At 44.5% G+C, this 19,448-nt stretch overlaps 1 protein-coding gene across 1 annotated transcript; it reads left to right on the forward strand.

Annotated features, from left to right (window-relative positions):
* Window positions 1–9,814: 9,814 nt before the first annotated feature.
* On the forward strand, window positions 9,815–18,343 carry LOC144118444 (mite group 2 allergen-like Ixo r 2). The gene is made up of 4 exons (XM_077651381.1): window positions 9,815–9,981; window positions 12,959–13,063; window positions 14,841–15,013; window positions 18,160–18,343. Exons 1-4 carry the CDS (start codon window positions 9,903–9,905, stop codon window positions 18,238–18,240), a joined length of 438 nt encoding a protein of 145 aa, XP_077507507.1. The 5' UTR covers window positions 9,815–9,902; the 3' UTR covers window positions 18,241–18,343.
* The last annotated feature ends 1,105 nt before the right edge of the window (window positions 18,344–19,448 follow it).

Consider the following 19,448-nt stretch of genomic DNA (forward strand, 5'->3'; position numbering starts at 1 on the left):
CATTGTCAAGCCATCGAACTAAAACAACATCACCTTCTTCAGTCACTTTCATGTCCATCGCTCCTCTTTCTTCCTTTTTAAGCTGTTTCTCATTCCTCAGGTTGCAATCCATCAGTCTGTTTCCCCTGATCGTTCCTGTTGCTTGTATGCCGACCATTCGTAGTTCGCGAAGCAGGTTGACAGATGTGAAGTAAATGTAAAAAAAAAAACACTTGAAGTTTCTTCTCTTTGGCAATTCCTCACACAGTCGCATTACAACAGAGCCACCAAGACCGATATGCACATAGCTGTGGTCAATACCAGTTCGTTTGCCCTGGCATATTTCGAAATCGTGGGCAATTCCATCCGGACTACATCGAACAAAAATTTTAACGCCCTCAGGGTTTGGCTTTGACTTAATTACCTGTTTTGCGGGGACTTTTCCAGTGAAAGGTATCATCTGTTTATCGATGCTTGACTGTTCCGTTACGTCAAGCTCCAGACAGCGCTCCTTCACGACATCAATCAGTGGTCGCACATTCCAGAATTTATCAGTGCTGTTGGGGGCTGGAGAGCTCGCATCGGTAATGTGAACAGCAGTCCGAAGCTTAAAAAATCTGTTGACATTCATTGCACCTGCAACCACGGCAATCCGGATCCGCTGCTGGCAGTACATTATAATTCTAGGAAATTTTAGCACGGCCATGTACATCATAACGCAAAAAAAAACCTTCATTTGCTCTGGTGTAGCGCCCAGCTCTGCGTCGGTTGTTAGTAAGTAATACTAGTTTGAGCACTCTGCAAGTCTTTGAAATGTGCTGTCAGGGAGGTATTTAATGAAATGCTGAAGAGGTTCAGCCGGCATCTCGTTTTATCTGGGGGCTGGGATCCATGAAATGTCACCTGGATCGAAGGTTCTCATCACCCAGTTTACAAGTTTTGTGCGCTTTGTTGGGTGCTTCACAACGGCATCGTTATCTTCATCAGAGTCGCGGCCACTGACGCGGAAGCATAGCTTGGGCCTCCAAGGTCAATGTCCTACGGTAAAAAAATAAAACGTAAGCGTCTAGGGCTCCGCTTTGCTAAACATCATGAAATACTTTTCGGAAATATACATACCACATCCACCACATCGTCGGGCACTTCGGCCTCGTCGTCAGAGAGGTTAGCGTCGGACAGGTTTCCGTCAGCAATTGGCAAAAACTTTTGCTGTGCTGCAGAAACACTGGCCTTGCGGCGAGTCTTGCGATGCCTCTCGATAGCTTAGAAGAGACGAATGCAAGCAAAAATGAACACAATACGAATGGCACAAGCAAACTAACTTCCCGCGGCAATGCTAAAATCAAGTACAGGTTAAGTCACGGTGTGTCCGTTTGTACACACGGTTCTGAACGGTGTCAAAATTATGAAGAAAAAGACCTAGGAATAAAACATTGACTGTTTTTCGTTCAACTAGTTCCTTCTGAACATGAAACAGGTGTTTATAGCCTTTATAAGTTATTTACGTGGCAGTAAAAAAGAACTTTGAACAGAAACTCACCGTAGCTCCCGTAAAACTTGTCGGCGTCCATCTTGTTTTTGAAAAAGTGTTCTTGCACTTCACACGAGATGGCGCTACCTATTGCTTTCACAGGTTTCGAATGTTAGTCGCACAACTTTGCAGCATGAAGCGTTTTCGCATGAAGACACACAAGCGTGGCTGACGTCAGCGATTGTGAATCTATTGCTAGCAGTCAAGATGGCCCCCTCCCGTAAACAAGCACAAAACCACTTAGAAATCTGGCAATGGAATTGTAGAACCTTCAAAAATAAGGACATTTCCTTGCTTATGTTCATTCAAAAGTCTCCTATACCCCCGGATATAATCTGTCTCCAGGAAACCCGCGTGGCTGCTTACCTTCGTCGATTTTATACAATGGCACATGCGGACTCGCCGACAGTAGCTACTCTTGTGGCCATATCAGTTACGACAGTCCCACATCACCTCCCCTTCATAGATATTAACCATGTTCTAGTTGAAGTTATGCCGCAAAAGAGGGCAAAACAGAGCATCTTTATCCTAAATATCCACAGCCCTCCAAGCCGCAAGAAGGAAGACTTTCTGTATATACTATCATAATGCATCAGAATAGCTCAGGACAACCCCTTGGTGGTTCTGGGAGACATGAATGCAAGGCACAGCTCCTGGGGCTACATAAGCGACTCTCAAAAAGGTGAAAATCTACTTAAAGCCGTGTAAATGCTAGGTTTAGGGCTCGTCACTGATACTACCTCTCCCACCAGAACAGGGAACAGTATTAGCCGAGATACCTGCCCACACCTCACCTTTATTAAGAACATTAATCACGCAACCTGGACTAATTTAGAGGAATCCTTGGGAAGCGACCATAAGATCATAAGTCTCTCTATACCAACTGCCAGAATCAGAAGAGCTCTGGGAAATGTACAGATCACGGAATGAAAAAATTCAGAGAATGCCCGCTGCCAAAAGGAGGTATTAAAACTATTCAAGAGTGGACTCAACTAATCAAAGATGCCCACTCAAGCAACATTCAAACCATCCAACGGACTGTAGAAGCACCGGAAGTAGATCGCTACCTATTTCATCTATGGGAGGCTCGAAAAGGCCTCACTAAACGCTGGAAAAAGCAGCGTCTCAATAGAAAACTACAACTACGAATTGCTGAGATTACACAGCAAGCGCAAGCGTATGCTATACAACTATCTAGAAAAATCTGGTCAGAGTTTTGCGCTTCCCTGAAAGGCACCCTAAGCACAGCACAGACATGGACCATCTTAAGATGCATGATCGACCCGTATAAGGCCAAATCAGTTACCAGCCGAACTCTCCAAACAGTTGCCCATAAGTTTCAAGGTACAGACCAAGACCTCATAGCAGCCATGCATCGCAAGTACATAGAACACACCCCTCCACCCCTCCTTTACCTACGAAGGACAAGAAAATCCAAGCTTAGACGCCCCTATAACGGTATCTGAAGTTTATGCTGCAGCAAGAACGGCTCAGCGGAACACAGCACCGGGCGGAGACAAGGTTACCAACGCTATAATTCGGAACCTCAGCAACGACCATCTGAAGGACCTAGCAGACTACATTAACAAGGAGTTATGGGAGAAAGGCCAGGTACCAGCTGAGTGGCTCCATGCGGACATCACTATGATTCCCGAGGAAGGGAACCCCCGGTAGTAGAGTCCCTCCGCCCAATCTCTCTAACCTCCTGCCTGGGCAAAATGTATGAAAGAATCATACACACCAGACTCCAGAACTATATAGAAGATAACGACTTTTACCCCTACACTATGGTGGTATTTCGAAAAAGTCCTCTGTACAGAAGATGCCTCCCTGAGTATTAGCGGAGAAGTGATTAATACAATACCCACCCACGCAGAAAACCTTCTTTTAGCCCTGGATTTAAAAGGAGCCTTTGACAACATCTCCCATCAGGCTATTCTAGAGGAGCTGAGTGGTCTAAACTGCGGAGAGAGGATCTTTAACTACGTCAAGGCTTTCCTCTCCAACAGAACAGCCACCATAGGCATTGGTGAAGTCCGTTCTCAACCCTTCGCCATGCCTAACAAGGGTACTCCTCAAGGGGCTATAATATCCCCCCTCCTCTTCAATATTGCCGTGCTAAAACTAGCAAGAAAGCTTCAAACGCTGCCCGACATAGGCTACACAGTCTATGCCGATGATATAGCTCTATGATCTACACACGGCTCCTTAGCCCAAAAAGAAGAAGCCCTGCAAGAAGCCATACACAGGGTTGAAGAATTTGCTGCGGAAAGTGGTTTGGAATGTGCCCCGGAGAAGTCTGAGGTCATTAGACTCCACAGACTACCTTACACATCCCCAGGAGAAGTTGAGCTTTTCCTGGGAGGACGCAAGATTAATGAAGTGGACAAGATCGGGATACTGGGACTTTGGCTTCAAAGTAACCTCAGATCCGACCATATGATCAGAACCATCAAAACAACCGTTAATCAAATCTCAAGAATGATCCGCCGTATTACCTGGCACCGCAAGGGTATGAGAGAAGAGGACACCCTTAGACTCTTCCAGGCCCTAGTTATGAGCAAGATAACATATGGTCCCCCTTACCAAAAACTGGGCACTGTGGAAAAGAGAGCTATCGATACAATCATAAGAGGGGCTTACAAAACGCCCTCAATCTTCCAATAGTCACTTCTAAAGAACGACTCTTAGAGCTTGGTCTGCACAACACTTTTACCGAGCTCCAAGAACTCTTGGAAAGTAAAAAAGAACGGCTTATAACAACAAATGCGGGAAGGACGATCCTGTCTAAATTAGGGAAACGGCCGGGGCTGGCGACAAAAGGCAGTAAAAACTCTCTTCCAATCCAAACCCGAGAGAAGATCACCGTTAGCCCAATCCCGCGTCACATGCATCACGCTCATCAGAAAGGCAGGCGACAAGCGAGAGCAAAGGGACATAAGAAACAACTAGAAAAAGACCGTGAAGCCGTCTACGTAGACATTGGGGCCTACCCCACGCCGGGAAAGTTCTCAGTCGCTGCGATTGACCACCAACTAAAACCGGCTATCCAAGCGTCTATCTATGCAGAAAACCCCTCCTCTGCAGAGGCTCTGGCAATAGCTATCACCATCAAACACAAAGACCAAAAAGGAGAGTCCTCCCACGTCATAACAGACTCCCAACAAGCCTGCCGAGACTTCCTTAATGGCAAGCATCCCTCAAGAGCAACAGAGCAACTTGGCAATCAAAGCCAAACACACAAACTAACATGGACACCTGGTCACGAAGGACTAGCTGGCAATGAGGTAGCCAACGATCTTGCCCGAGATATACCCAACCGGGCGGATCCTCATTCCTAGCCCACGCCCATGCCTAGCACCTATGGTGACAGATTAGAACATATTAGGCTGGAGCGCAGAGAATACCCACCCACTCCCTCACAAAAAACTTGACTCCTCCGAAGCCATAGACTGGAGGAAAATTCAGACCACCACTTTCCCTAACCTGTTCATCCTACACAAGATTAGCCCCACTCAATATTAGAATACATGCCCTTGGTGTGTAGCTTGCCCTACGCTCTACCACATATCGTGGGAAAGCACAGCGAAACCGAAACACTTAACTGTGTCAAACCCGACGTATGTGCAATGGGAGGTGGCCCTGACCAGCGAGGCCATGGACCAGCAACTAAAGTTGGTTCGGCAAGTCCGTCAGTCAGCGAAAGCCAGTGGCGCCTTGGACTAGGGGTGCCACCCAAGTTGCTCGAGCAACCTTCCCGAATTACAATAAAAGTTTTATCTCTCTATCTCTCGTTTTGATGACAAAAACGACGAAGAAAGTCGCGTCTCCATATGGAGACACTGTGACTGAAAGAATAATGTCGGCTTTGCTGTACTCTCCACCTGCACAGACCACACCGACGTATCTCTCGCAGGGTTTAGAAAACAATCTATAAACAGTTAAAGAAAGAACACCTGGTAAATGAAATCGAGGATTTGACGAAAACCCGTCTGAGCGAGATGGGAGGGAATAATCATGGCGGAAAAGTATCAAGCACCAGCCAATCGTTAAAACAATAAGAGATGTTTCGGCCCTGCTACGGGGGCCTTGATCCCAATGAATGAGCGGAAGGGAATGTTAATTATGTAGCTTTCATGATATGACGTAAGCAGTGGCTGCATATCGGGCGTAGATTGCCTTCGTTACGATTGAGAGTGTGCGCTTTTGTCTTTGTGTGAAGAGATACAGGCAAAGCATTGTCGCCCTGTTCTTATCTATTCCATTTATCTTTGCGCTATCCCAGTCGATGTTGTAGTACGACAAGAGTGCACGCTTCACCAGCGCATTTGTTGCCAAGCGCATGCTTGCCGACGTCGTTGTTGCGGTACTTCAGTCTTTTCTCGAAATTGCCTGTTTAATCGACGTACACGTTCTCACGCTCGGCGCAAGGAATCCGATATACGACACCTGGCAACTACCCCTTCATTATCCAATTGTTTTTCACCGACACCATTGTGCGTCTGAGCTTCGGCGATGCCTATACTTCGGGGACATGTGGTATCGGAATCATTTTCCTTTTCACAGTCCTTGGTGTTGCTGTGGCGCTGGTTGAACCAGCCGATTTTTGAAGGTCCGAGTAGGCGATGAGGGATAACCCGCAGGCAACACGTCGCTGTGTGTGGTAGCTAGATCAGCAGCTTTTCCGCAAGGCGTACAAATCATGCAACCACCGACTTTTTGTGAGAGAACGGCGAACAGAATTGAAGTTCATGTACATGCTGGTGTGCGTGTCCTTCCTGAATGCAGTGAACCGCGTTGCGAACTTTTTCGGTGAAGTCGTGCGAGCTTTGCACGTGCGCGTTTCACTTCAGCCGACCAATGGGCGTCAACGCGATGCAGTCAGTTCGACAGCTTGTACAGACGTGAGCGCGTGACGTCGACGATTGGACGTATCGGGACGCCTGATTTGCGGATCTTATAGGTAACTAGTATGAGAGGTCGCTGAGCAGTTGTCGCAGTGAAGGAATAAGTTTGGTTTGGTTGGGTTTATAGGGGTTTAACGTCCCAAAGCAACTCAGGCTATGAGAGACGCCGTAGTGAGGGGCTCCGGAAATTTCCACCACCTGCGGTTCTTTAACGTGCACTGACATCGCACAGTACACGGGCCTCTAGAATTTCGCCTCCATCGAAATTCGACCGCCGCGGCCGGGATCGAACCCGCGTCATTCGGGCCGGCAGCCGAGCGCCATAACCACTCAGCCACCGCGGCGGCTGAGAAGGAATAAGTGAAGGGAAATTTGTGCAGGAAGAAACCGAAGCACATCATCCAGTAGTTTCTGCAAGTCTCTTCGAAGTTTTTAAGTGAAATTAGAGAGGTATATATACGTTCCCTCATCTTTTAGCGCGCCTCAATTCTTGTTTTCGTAGTCGCGTTTGTCCAAGACGACCTTGGAGTTTCCCTTGTCCGTGGGAAGTATTGCAATGTCTTCCCTTTCATGCCGTCTCTTCGTTCTATGGGCAGCAGCGTATCCGTCCCTTGATGCCGGTGCAGTTTTGAGAGCACGCTGACGACACGGGTGCGTGCCTTGTCGCGGCGAGGCGGCTCCACATTTTTGACCGCATTCTCCACGGCGCACCCTATCTGCTTTACGTCCGGATCTGGCCACATGGAACCTATAAGTGGCACCAGAACGTAAAGCAGATAGTGCGCGCCGTGGTATACGCGGTCAAGAATGCGGAGCCGTCTCACCGCGACAAGGCACGCACCCGTGTCGTCAGCGTGCTCAGTGTGCCAGAGAGTGGGATATATGCAACTTAACGCCGAAAAATCTCTCCACTTCGCGTAAGTAGGAAGCAAAATCCACTCCAGCCTTACCATCCCATTCACCAACGCCTTTTAACCGGAGCTAGCGAATGCACATTATCATGGAGTCAGACTTACACACTGCTACAGCTGGAACACGCACATTAATAACATCTCCTTTTCCGCCTTTGTCAAACTATTTTTATTGAGGCACAAGTTGAAATATGCGCTCGTAAAAGTGAGACATCTGGCATATATACTCATTTATACGGGGTAAGTTAAAGTATACCTGCACTGGGTGGGACCCTCATACCGGTTTTAATACAAACTCTTTTGAGGAAACTCAAAGGTGGGCAGTGCGTTTTATTTACTCCAGGTACGGTAGCACCAATCCTGCGCCCCAGCTGACGACGGCAATTATTCGCCTAAAATTTCTATTTTTTTTACTCAACCACAAACTTGCGCTTAATTGACCATGGACCGTACATACGCCCTCTTGCTAATAGACAGCCTCGTCACTCTACACGATTGTCACTGGCCGTTTACTTTGCCAAGGCTTGCTTGTAAAAATTTTATTTTTTTCCCCCAGTATCATCGCCGATTGGAATAGCTAACCTTCCCTCTCCCTACATTCCCTATATAGATGCTGGCAACGAGTATTTAGGGTTGTCGAAAGTTTGTCTCCTGATCTGACCATTCAGTGTATTTCACATACGATGGTCTCAATTTATACTTACAGCTTTGATGTTGAAGTCTTGTGTATGCTTTATTTCTCTAAGTTGTAACAAATACGTTAGAGTGTTTTCCGCAGTTATGCCTTTTATGTACCTTTTTAGTGTTAATTGCAACGTTTTAAGGATGCCATCCCTGCTAGGGCACTCACCTTCAGTATCTCGCAAACGAATAAATAAAATAAGTAAATAGTTACAGATGTCTCAAAAGTGCAAGTGTGTTGTCAGCACAACAAATGCTGTCGCTACATTTAGGGAGACAGTTCATGTTTCAAGAAAACAGAGAAGGCCCTACAGCACATATGGCTGTGCCACTCCGCGTGAAGCTGGTGTAAGGACCCGGAGCTGTTAAGGGTTTCGAAACCGTGAAGTTCGGAAAGATGCCTGTATATGTTGGATCACCGATTTTCGGTCACCATTGTTGTTTCGCACAACCGGCGTAAGATACTGGCGGCCGTTGTCAAAAACAGCTCGACTTGAGCGCAGCCTCCGTTAAAATAAAAAAAGAAAGAAAAATAAAAGCTTTGTGGAAACAGACGCCGCACCTCCTCCGCCGCCACGCTCCCGCCCGGCCTAGCGGTCAAGTGTAGTCACGTGATAGGAACAACGGACCGCCCATAACCATAACGCTAGAGATTTTGAGTTGTCATTCACCCTAAAATCAGATAAAAAGTGTTTAAATTGTTCACGGCCAGATGCACTAAGGCCAGCTGCTGCTATAGTAGAGTCGATGCTATAGGCATACACTCCAGATGGGCGGGTAGAGGAGTATTAAAAAAAGACCGGGGTGTATGGCGCCCCCGGACATTGTAAAAGGCTATTATCTGTGATGGCGCTCGGAAAGGGATGGTTTGGGGATCGAAACGGAATCGACATAGGTAGAGCCGAATGGCAGCAAAAAGAGTATTCGTTTTAATCTTTCTAAGGATGTGAGTTTGTGTCACATTCTAGGTCAGTGTTGCTTCGAGCAAGAAGTTTCTGACATGCTTGTAAGTGCCTGTTGTAGCTTTCGAGAATTCCTCACATGCAACTGATGACGCCCCGAATAGGAGAGCCTTAGCTTCATGCTTTACGGTGCTGGGCACTTATAAAAAAAAGTAGAAAACTTCCTGCCCTGGCCCAAGACAAAGCGCAGTATCTTGTCAGGGCATATGCCAGTGTCCGTAACAACACCATATACTCTTTTCCCATCAGCTGTTGAACTGTCAGATCCGCGCACTGTTTATCCTTCCTTTATAAATAAGCTAGCTGGCTCTTCGGACATTCTTCTCTGTTGCCTTGCAATCGGCAAACGTTTCACTGAGCAGTGCATCCAATAGCTATAGCAAGCATCCCAAGGCTAAAACGGCAAACGCGTGTAGATAACAGACGGCTTCAGATAACACGCAATAACTTTGAAGCATAGTCGTCCCTAAACCAAATTAGAATCTAGGTTTACTCTTTCTTGAACCTTCTCGAACAGAACGCAAAGGAGTGCTTAATTGCTGCTGTCGACTTGTGCTTGAACCGAGGCTATCTTCCTCGTTCAACTTTCCTTGAAAGCGTCTGGTTTTCGACACTAAACAAACGAAACCTAGCAGAAGTCCTTGGTGGCAAGCCCGCAGAACTCCTTCTGAGAAAGGGGCCAGGTGTAGTGCTTCGTTTACGAGGTCACTGCGGGCGTTTACTGTGGCGTAAGAGATAAGACATCACGAACGTATACAGTGTTGTTGGTGTAAAGGTTTGCTCAACGAAATGGCGTCGTGATGCGAGCTTTGACACCTGCTTCCACCAACACACTACATAAGACCATACCTGCTGCCGTAACCCAAGTGAAGACGCCGTGCAGCAGTGTCCTGCCAACCGGAACTTTGTAACGCACGTCTCTCTCACTGCTATGATTCGCTACGTTATTGTCGCCGTCCTCGTCGCATTGTCGTCAGGTCAGAGCAAAGACTTCGAGTTTGAAGACTGCGGTGAGTGCGCAATCGTCCTTATGTGCAGAGTTTTGGTTTTGCAAAAGCGCTGCCTTGTAATTACACCATTCCACTTGAGTGGCGAGTTGGTACGGGCTTTACGATATGGTACTTTCACGTCTACGAGGCCAAGACCATTGATGCCTTTTCGGCAAAAGACGATTTGCAACTTATTGTGTAGTGCAAACCAACTTGGAATAAGGCGGGGGGGGGGGGGGGGGGGTAATCGATTGATTCGAAGGTTGCTGAAACATTTTCCGTTACTTTTGTTTCCTCAACGAGCATGCTCCAGTATATTGGAAGAGCTCAGCAAAATGTGTCACCTGAATTTAACTCAGTATGCTCTCGCCCTGATACTAAGCGCGCTTAATCTTGAAGCATGTGCACATGTTAGGTACGCCGAGGTTTGCAACCAATTACCATAATTTATGCTTGGAAACTGAAAAGACGGATCGTGATAATTAGAGGCTTTTCTTTATTAACAGAAGTATTGAAATTTAATTGAAGACTGTAGACACACCTTTACGCCAGCTTTTTCTTTCTCTAACTTTAAGCAAAGTTGTGCAATGTGCTGTCTTATTCATGTATTTACCAATTATTCATTGCTTCTTCCCTATTTCTTTTCTTTTTCCACCCTGGGTACAATAAACATGTTTTCATGCTGTTAGAAGAGCGCTTAGCCATGGCCTGGCGGCAGACCTAAGAACTGCCATAAGGTTCAAACTTCCCTCACATTCTGCCAAGAATCCTGAGAGGTTTTCAAATAAAAAAAAACATTGATGACCATAGAACAAAAACAACTGTTATTTTTCACTTCGCTTGAACATTGGCAGATTTCGAAGTGTTCAAATTTTCTCTAATTTCAACGTGACCAAACTTTCTGCGGACGCCCAATTGTTTTTAATTCTAGCTAGGCTTTTGCTTCAAGAGCAAAGTTTTCTAGTTTTTATTATTTAATGCTAAAACATTGATCAAGCTTGTTATAGCGGCGAAGGCGTCGTAGACTAAGCAGAAAGTGAATAATTAGTATTTGTTTTACGCGCAGTCAAATAGACAAAATGACAGAATAGCAAAGCGCCCTTATTTGCGCCTCTTGGAATATTCTTCTTTTCTATTTAATAGCTCTCTCTTTTTCTTTGCAGCAATAAAAGTGACCTTAAAACCTGATATAATTGTACGGTTCCTTTTTTCGATCTCAAGCAATGATTTATTCAAAGCAAAAGGAAATTTTCTTATCACGCCAACCACCCTAACTACTTTTTTTTCTATGAGTAATTAATAATAAGGTTCATATCTGAAATAGGAGCACCTATAAAAGAAAAAAAGAAATAAAAATCAAGTTCAGTGTCATTAGAGATAAGGTTATGCGCTAAATATACAATATTTGATAACATAGTTCGTTTTCTTAAATTAGCTATACACCGGTGGATCTGCATTGCGCCGTTAATCTGAGACCTTCTGAAGTCTCATATTGTAGCTCTGCATTCACTAACTATTTGCTTAGTGTCATACAATAAGGGCAACAAGTTAACCTGTCCTAGTTTTCATATACTATCGTATATAGTAGCAGCACGATAAAGAATTAAGCGAGAGTAAAAGCCGTCGATTATCAGCCAGCGTATTGCTTCAACCCTGACTGCGTTACATTGGGTTGAGGCAACTGCACATATGAAGCCATGCCAGCGTTCCTTCATTTCGCTGCAGCTATCAGCTTCTTTGATTCGAAGCTGTGCGCATGCGTGCTTTCTATCACGAGATTGCAGAAGCTGGCGCCGCTTCGCTTTCAACATTAATATCTGCAAATTGCATCCTGTAGATAATATAGCCATTCCTTGGAAGGAATTAATCGGCTACAGCGCCAGCAGTGGCCGCAATTCGGAACGGTTAATTTCTCTTTCCTTTGTGCTATTGTCAGGGTTTTAGGGTGTTGTAGACCACGGCGGATGACACGAAATAGTAGAGGACCACAAGGACGGAAATGAAAACGAAAGATTACGAAATGAGGCTCCCGGGGATAAATAGCAATACTTCCTTCTGAGCGCTGGAAAACACATGTTACGAAGCAGCCTTTACAGAGCGAAATGAGCATTGCATTTACGGCTACGTTATATTGCTTCCTGTGCTTTAAATGTGCCACAAGCAGTGAAATAATGCGCCGTATTCAGCGAAAATAATTGAGGTTGAAAATTTGAACTGCTGCCCAGCTAACGGCGGACTAGTGTTTGGCATTGTTTTAATAACCCGAGACAAAAAAGGCAAAAATTTATTTTTGTTTATACTTTTCAACCTATCGTTTCCTCTTTATAATTTATGAAGCAGCAACAGTGTATCTTTCAATCTATGCTGGCGATTTTAGCATCGCTCACATGTACTATCGGCCACGAAAGTTTACTGGATACAGGTGTCCGGAAAAAACCTATTTTGGCATTTAAAAGGATTCCAATCGCCTGAAATGTCTGCAGGTGAGTGGGGATATGCATGTTTCATCAGTTGGTAACATTATCTGGCGTCTGGGCTTCTATGCAGTGCTAGAATAATATTTATTTGGGAGAACATGCATCACTTGACTTTTTGTGGCCGATAGCACATAATTGCTTCTTGACCTTGTCGAACGTATACATCACCATCTCGTATCCTGTTTCAGCAGAACGGCTGAAAGTGCACGCTTGTCACTGTAACTGCATACCACGTAAATGCTATGTCCCGCATCTTCAAAGCCGGAGTCTTCAAGTAGACAACAGGTTTCTCCAAGCTGAAAGCAACACGTGACAAAGAGGTGCTCAAAAAAATATGGTGTCGTCAAAAAGCTATGAATGTTACGTCGATACCGCGTCGACTGTTTATTTACTGCGCTGAGAACGCATTCAAGCTTTTTTGGATGCATTTCGTATTTGCTGTACAGTTTTCTCACATTTTACTTGCAGGGTTAACATCCCTGCCTTTCCATCCGCCTCTTTATCTATCTATCTACTTGCAGGGAGCAAGGCTAAAATATTGTCTGCCCAAATCGAACCATGCGACTCTGATCCCTGCATCCTCAAACGAGGCTCGACAAGCAAAGTTCACTTTTCTATAGTTTCCGGTAAGTCTGTCGAGATGATCACTTTGATTCGCTTTCGAGGCTTTAGCCTAGAAGGCGAGAAGGACATATAGTCTTCTTCTTTGATATTCACGAATATAAGCACTGTACGACGTGAGCTTTAAGAACGGTTCGAGTTTTCCGGCGCCTTCTCTGTGCTGCTTGCCACTTGGATACTGAAGCGGCGAGATGTTCCCACTTCTTTTGCGTGGTATACCGGTGTTATTAGGTCATGACTCGCGCACAGCTTCGTGCGAGGCACAGCAAAGACGTCGGCAGGATAACAACCATCTTAGCTTAACATCGACTATTCATTCATTCATTCATTCATTCATTCATTCATTCATTCATTCATTCATTCATTCATTCATTCATTCATTCATTCATTCATTCATTCATTCATTCATTCATTCCATCCCAAGCTTAAGCTCATCAGGGCACAATGCCAGCTGAATCATTTGTTAAGCACGCGATGTCGTACATGGCAGTAGTATCGGTAGGACGGCGAATCTTGCGGTGTTCGAGGTGAAAAGATTGCTATCGTCATATCATCATAATCATCAGCACAACTGCGTTCACTGCAAGACAAAGGCCTCTCCCACTGTCCTCCATAAAGCTGCCTAGTGCCAGCTGCGGCCGCCTTATTCCCACTAATTTCATAACCTCCTCCGCGCACTTGACTCTAAGCCGGTAGACAGCCTTAATACGTGTGTCTTAATTCTCTTGTAAAACACTGCGTTACCCTAATGGACCGCTGGTGACATTCCCTTCGCATTATATATCTGCCCTTGCACAAAAAAGCAAAAAATAATGCATCATGACAAAAATAGACAAAAAATTGGCGAGAAAGAATAAATTAGGATTTTACGCTGTATGAACGAATGCCAACCTGTGGTGTCAACGACGTGGTGTGAAGCATTTTGAGCACGAATGATGAATTCATTGTGCGTTGTTGACATAATTGTTTGCGGGAGCTGCATATTTCATTCATGCGGGTTGTTTTTATTTTGTACAGGATTCGGCACAAATTTTGTTTGACGCACTGCCGTTAATATAGAAAATGATAGGAATGGTTTCCAAGCGCCCTTAACGTGATTATAGCTATTTCTTTCTGAATAGAGATATGATTTTTTCATGTGACATGAGGTATTGACATACAAAAAAAAAGAAACAAGAGAAAGCGAATAGCGTAATCTACCGCGTGCTTTGAATGCCAGTACAGCAATTACCTTAGGTGCAAAAAGATAAAGCTCGTTGAGGTAATGCAACACCAGAAGGAAAGTAAGAGGATAAACGCAATTAACGGAAACTGTTGCGCCGCCTGGACGCAGATATCTGTTATCCTCGATGCAAAGCGACATCATCCAGCTGCGCAGCAAGTAGAAACGAGGGCAACATGATACAGCCCTAGTCGCCATACTTCGATTCCGTTTTTTTTAAGTATTTAATAAAGTCAGACATAATATAATATTATAAAATGAGGCTGTTAAGTACTGCAACCAGAAACGTACTGGTTTGCATGACGCCAATACAGTGCACGGTTGGCAAAAGACAAAAAAGAAAACTCAAGCTTCTTTATTTAAGCATCACTTATACACTACCAGTGCCAGCTAAACAAAAAGATACAATCAGTTCTGTTGACAGTTGAAGATGCATGCACCTACGACAGAGCCACACAACACAACACAACAGTATTGTACAAGGGAACACAGGAAAAAGATGAAAAGAACTGTCTAGCAAACTCATTTTATTCTGCTTCACTCCCCTGCATTTGTAATAGACCAAGACAGCGAAACAGCGGTGCTAGAAGGAAAGTTCAAGATGTTCGGCTTCATGCTGCCGATTCCGGGACTGGAGAGTAACCTGTGTACGGACGTCATCCAGTGTCCCATCGTCGAGGGCCAGACTTTCGGGGGCACCATGGAAGTGTCCATCCCCTTCTTAACGCCCCCTGTGAGTTGGTTTGCACACTTCGGAGAGCATGTGTTCGTGTGAACTGCAATTTTAAATCCGCTGGTGCGCTGCCTTTCGGTTTGTATTGAGCAGGATACAAGTATGTAAATGTCTCAGAGAGAGATAAAAAAAAAAGAAAAGGGAAGACAGTGAAGTAACCGAGCGTTGGTTCAATTCGCTACAGTGAGCAGATGCGGACGGATAAAAATGCAGTGAGAATATGGAGAATAAAATTGCACGTCATCTTCTTGCAAGCGAAGCTGATTGGCCCGCTCCTGTCGTTTCGCCATGCGGCGTGTTACTGCAACCAGCCTCCGACTCCGAACAAAGGGCTCTCCACATCATTGTTTTTATTACTAACAGGTGCGCCTCATTTACAGGGGCACTGAAGAAAATTTAGGCTGCTCTGTATCAATGGGATGCCGCATTTCAATAACAAGGAGACCACTCTTGTCGAAAACTGAGCTTTTGTGAGTTAGAAGAGATTAAAAAAGTTAAATATTGATGCCGCCATCAGCGGCTAATTTCAACAGTTGTTCAAAAGAGGTTATGTTTATCATAATTTTAGTACACTACTGACTTCCCTGAAGAAGGAAGTAGAAGGCTGGACAACGCTAAGGGCGAATAAAAAAGAACAAAAGAACTGCCTAGTACAAGTCGCATTTTTGCCATTCTTTAAAGGCGAGCAGATATTTCGTAGTACACGAAACAAAGATTACACCTTTATACTCCGTAGGTGGGTTTCACCGCACTACATGCATACATACGTTACTATTGATGGTGTCAAAGTTGTCGAGCTTCATAGCAATGCTACATTTTTGGCAGCAGAAGACTGCTTAAGGACATTCCTGAGCACCACCAGGCGGCTGATGATGATAATAATAATAATAATAATAATAATAATAATAATAATAATAATAATAATAATAATAATAATAATAATAATAATAATAATAATAATAATAATAATAATAATAATAATAATAAATTTTTTATTGATCCAACAACTGCTACTTGGGTTCGACCATGCAAATAATTCTCGAGGAAAGTTAAGAAGGGCCCACGTAAGCCATAGCTATGGGGTATACGAAGTACTATACCGTGGTTCACGGAGTCAAAAGCTTCTGAAACGTCCAAAAATAATGCACAAGCAAATTCACTGTTTTCGAGAGTATTGTTAAGGAACTCAGTTAATTCATCTAATGCTAACCTAGTGCCACGCCCACAAGTAAATCCATATTGGTTAGGCAATATTATGTTATGTGCATCAGTGAAGATTTCATTACATGGAAAATATGCTTCTCAGGTATGAGCGCAATGCACGAAAGCGTCGAAATAGTTCTATAGTTTGCGACGACTTTAACTTGTCCGCGTTAAAAGCAGTCGATGTCCCGGAATTAAGGCCGTGCCTATCCTCAAGGGCAAAGGGCGGGCAAAAGCAAAGCACACTGAAAACGACACATGGCTAACAGATAGTTCTTTCAGAGACGTCACCGTGAGTGAGACACCTATGAACGTTGATGATGATGACGATAGTGGAGCAAGCAATGTGTTAAATCGTCATCTGCACGTGTGCCGTTCCATGTAATACCGGAGCTTCTTTGGTCAACGACACAATCCATCACTGTATGCTGCAGCACACACTCCGCTTAGCACATCACTTCAGAGGTTGGGAGGACCATTCCGGAATTTTTTTTTTTTGAGCGCAGAAAGACAGCAGAGGAAAAAGCGAACTTGACAGGAGAGAGCATCACGTTCGTTTTTTCCTGCGCTGTCTTTCTGCGCTTAAAAAAAAAGAAGCAATTCCATTAATGCACCAAATAGCCTGCAAAAACTTCCTCCCTTGAACGTTCACCCTTCCCTCTCCCACGCAATAGTCCAATCAAATATTGCAGAGGGCTAAGGAAACAAAACTGAAGCACAAGTCAGCGCAGCCAACAAGTACGCTTGAAGGAAGATGGGCGTCTGTGAAATACTAACTGCAGGGGTAAGTTGGCACACAGAAACTCTTCGACAGGGCACCTCAAGTGAAGCTAACTACTAATTTAGTTCACGTTACTATGTCATATACATGGGCATGACAATGCGGAACGCGACTTAAACCCCGATTTGGTTCGTGAATGTGGCGCATCTTCGCGATTACCTCTAGGGATGAATAAATATGACAGCAGTCGCTCAACAAATGCCACCAGAATAACAGCGATTGAGGTTCCTTTGCACATTATGCGTACGTATGGGGTAAAAGCAAGAAATTAATCGTAGAACTTTAGGAGGGTAATATGTGCGTGGCAACGGCCCAGCCGATGAACTAACGACACATGTATCACGTAGCCGCCGTGGTGGCTAAGTGGTTATGGCGCTCGGTTGCTGATCACAACGAAAGACGCGGGTTCGATCCCGGCCGCGAAGGTCGAATTTCGATGGAGGCGAAATTCTAGAGGCCCGTGTGCTATGCGATGTCATTGCACGTTAAAGAACCCCAGGTGGTCGAAATTTCCGGAGCCCTTCACTACAGCGTCCCTTATAGCCTGAGTCGCTTTGGGACGTTAAATCCACATAAACCAAACCAAACCAAACCAGATGTATCACGTGCCATATAGTGGCGCATGCGCACACTCGCTGCCGTCGCGTCTGCCAGCACAAGTAAGAGTGGAGGCGCACTGGCATGAACCAGTTTGCGTTTTATCATCCCCTTCAGTCAGATAACGCATCTGCAGGCTAAATACCTCTCATATTTATCTCTATTTTTTCGTGTCCAGCCTCGGCGTCCTATCCCATTGAATTTTACAATTTCTCTCCCGTGACTTCATGACCGTCTCACGCACCGGCTTCATTTCATCTCCTCTTACTTTCATTTCTATTGCCTTTTTTTTCATCACAGTGCCGCTAGACCGTCTGATATTTTTTTCCCGCTCATCGTGTTCTGGCCTTGATTTCCTCCAGTCTCACATTACACTGCCTTGTGTTGTCATCAAGCAGGTGTGAGGACTTTTCTTTCGCCTCAAAGTTTCATCAATTTTTATATCAAATTATTATCTGGCACTAAGAATACGTGAAGCAGCGCTTCTACTAGCACAGACTGTTTTGTTCAGAAAAAAAAGCTCCGAATAAAAGCCGTTGTTCAACTCTTTTATCGTTTTCTGCAGATGAAAACTGCCGTCCAACTCAAGATATCAGGTGACCAAGGCACGAGCGTCTGTCTCAGGACCAACGTCATTGTTCAGTGAACGCTGAAACGCGCATAATTCGCTCGCCATCCTGATCAAGACCAAGGACTGGAAAGAAAACACCGAAGCCAGGAGTTGTCCGCAAATAAATGCATCACAAACACTTTCGTTCCACGTGAAGTTCCTGTTCGTTTTGTAGAAATTCCATTTCTAAGAAATGTATGAACCCTTCTGAGTTCAGAATAAATTAGTGCAAATGGTAAGCAACTACTCCAATAAAGAGTAAATGATCTGAAGGAAGCATAAGCTGACCGAATCCGTCAGTAATAAACAAAAAGAAAATTGTCCCGACAACTTTCAGACGAGTATTCAAGGTGTGCACTAAATTTATTGAGCATTTTGTTTTTTACAGACAACTGTGATTTTCCAGGAAATTGGCCTGTAAAACCAGCTTCAACTCTATAGGTATAGAGATGGAAGAGAAGCGTGAGACAGCTGTGTCATGAGTGCGTAATGTATAGGGAGCAATAGAGGACGCTCCTTTTAGTGAGCCATTGAAACACTTCCGGCCCAGATCTATATGAAGCGCCTCTGATTCAGAGAAATAGTTGCATCGATGTAAGTGAATCTTGTCATTTCGCTAGAACGACGATGTAGAATTTTGCACTCGCTGTAGTAATTAGGCAGCGCTTGCAGTAGAACCCGTCACCAGTAAAAACAAATTATTTGTTTCACCACGCTTTGCGCATGCAATTTCTGTTTTGCTTCTGTTAAAAAGATGCACCCTGCTATAATACCTCAACTCAGGAAATTGGCCTGTAAAACCAGCTTCAACTCTAGAGGTATAGAGATGGAAGAGAAGCGTGAGACAGCTGTGTCATGAGTGCGTAATGTATAGGGAGCAATAGAGGACGCTCCTTTTAGTGAGCCATTGAAACACTTCCGGCCCAGATCTATATGAAGCTGAAGCGCTTCTGATTTCAGAGAAATAGCTTCATCAATGTAAGTGAATACACTGCTCTAGAATTTTGCAGTCGCTGTTATATATATATATATATATATATATATATATATATATATATATATATATATATATATATATATATATATATATATATATATATGGTTATGAAGACGAAGAAGAGGGCAGTGGCGCGGGACGGAGTGCTCGCGCTAGGCCCTGAGCTATTAAATCATATCTTCATTCTGTCATCATGTCGTGCTTTCCTTGGCGTGCCACCTCGTAACATTTGGTGTGAGGTGCTGGG

The sequence above is a fragment of the Amblyomma americanum genome, chromosome 2, assembly GCF_052857255.1.
Source record: "Amblyomma americanum isolate KBUSLIRL-KWMA chromosome 2, ASM5285725v1, whole genome shotgun sequence".
NCBI classification, from domain to species: Eukaryota; Metazoa; Arthropoda; class Arachnida; order Ixodida; family Ixodidae; genus Amblyomma; species Amblyomma americanum.

Coding starts and splice junctions, on each gene's coding strand:
- LOC144118444 (XM_077651381.1), top strand. CDS start 9,903: ATGATTCGCTACGTTATTGTCGCCGTCCTCGTCGCATTGTCGTCAGGT. Junction 9,982..12,958: donor CTTCGAGTTTGAAGACTGCG/GTGAGTGCGCAA, acceptor ATCTACTTGCAG/GGAGCAAGGCTAAAATATTG. Junction 13,064..14,840: donor TCACTTTTCTATAGTTTCCG/GTAAGTCTGTCG, acceptor CATTTGTAATAG/ACCAAGACAGCGAAACAGCG.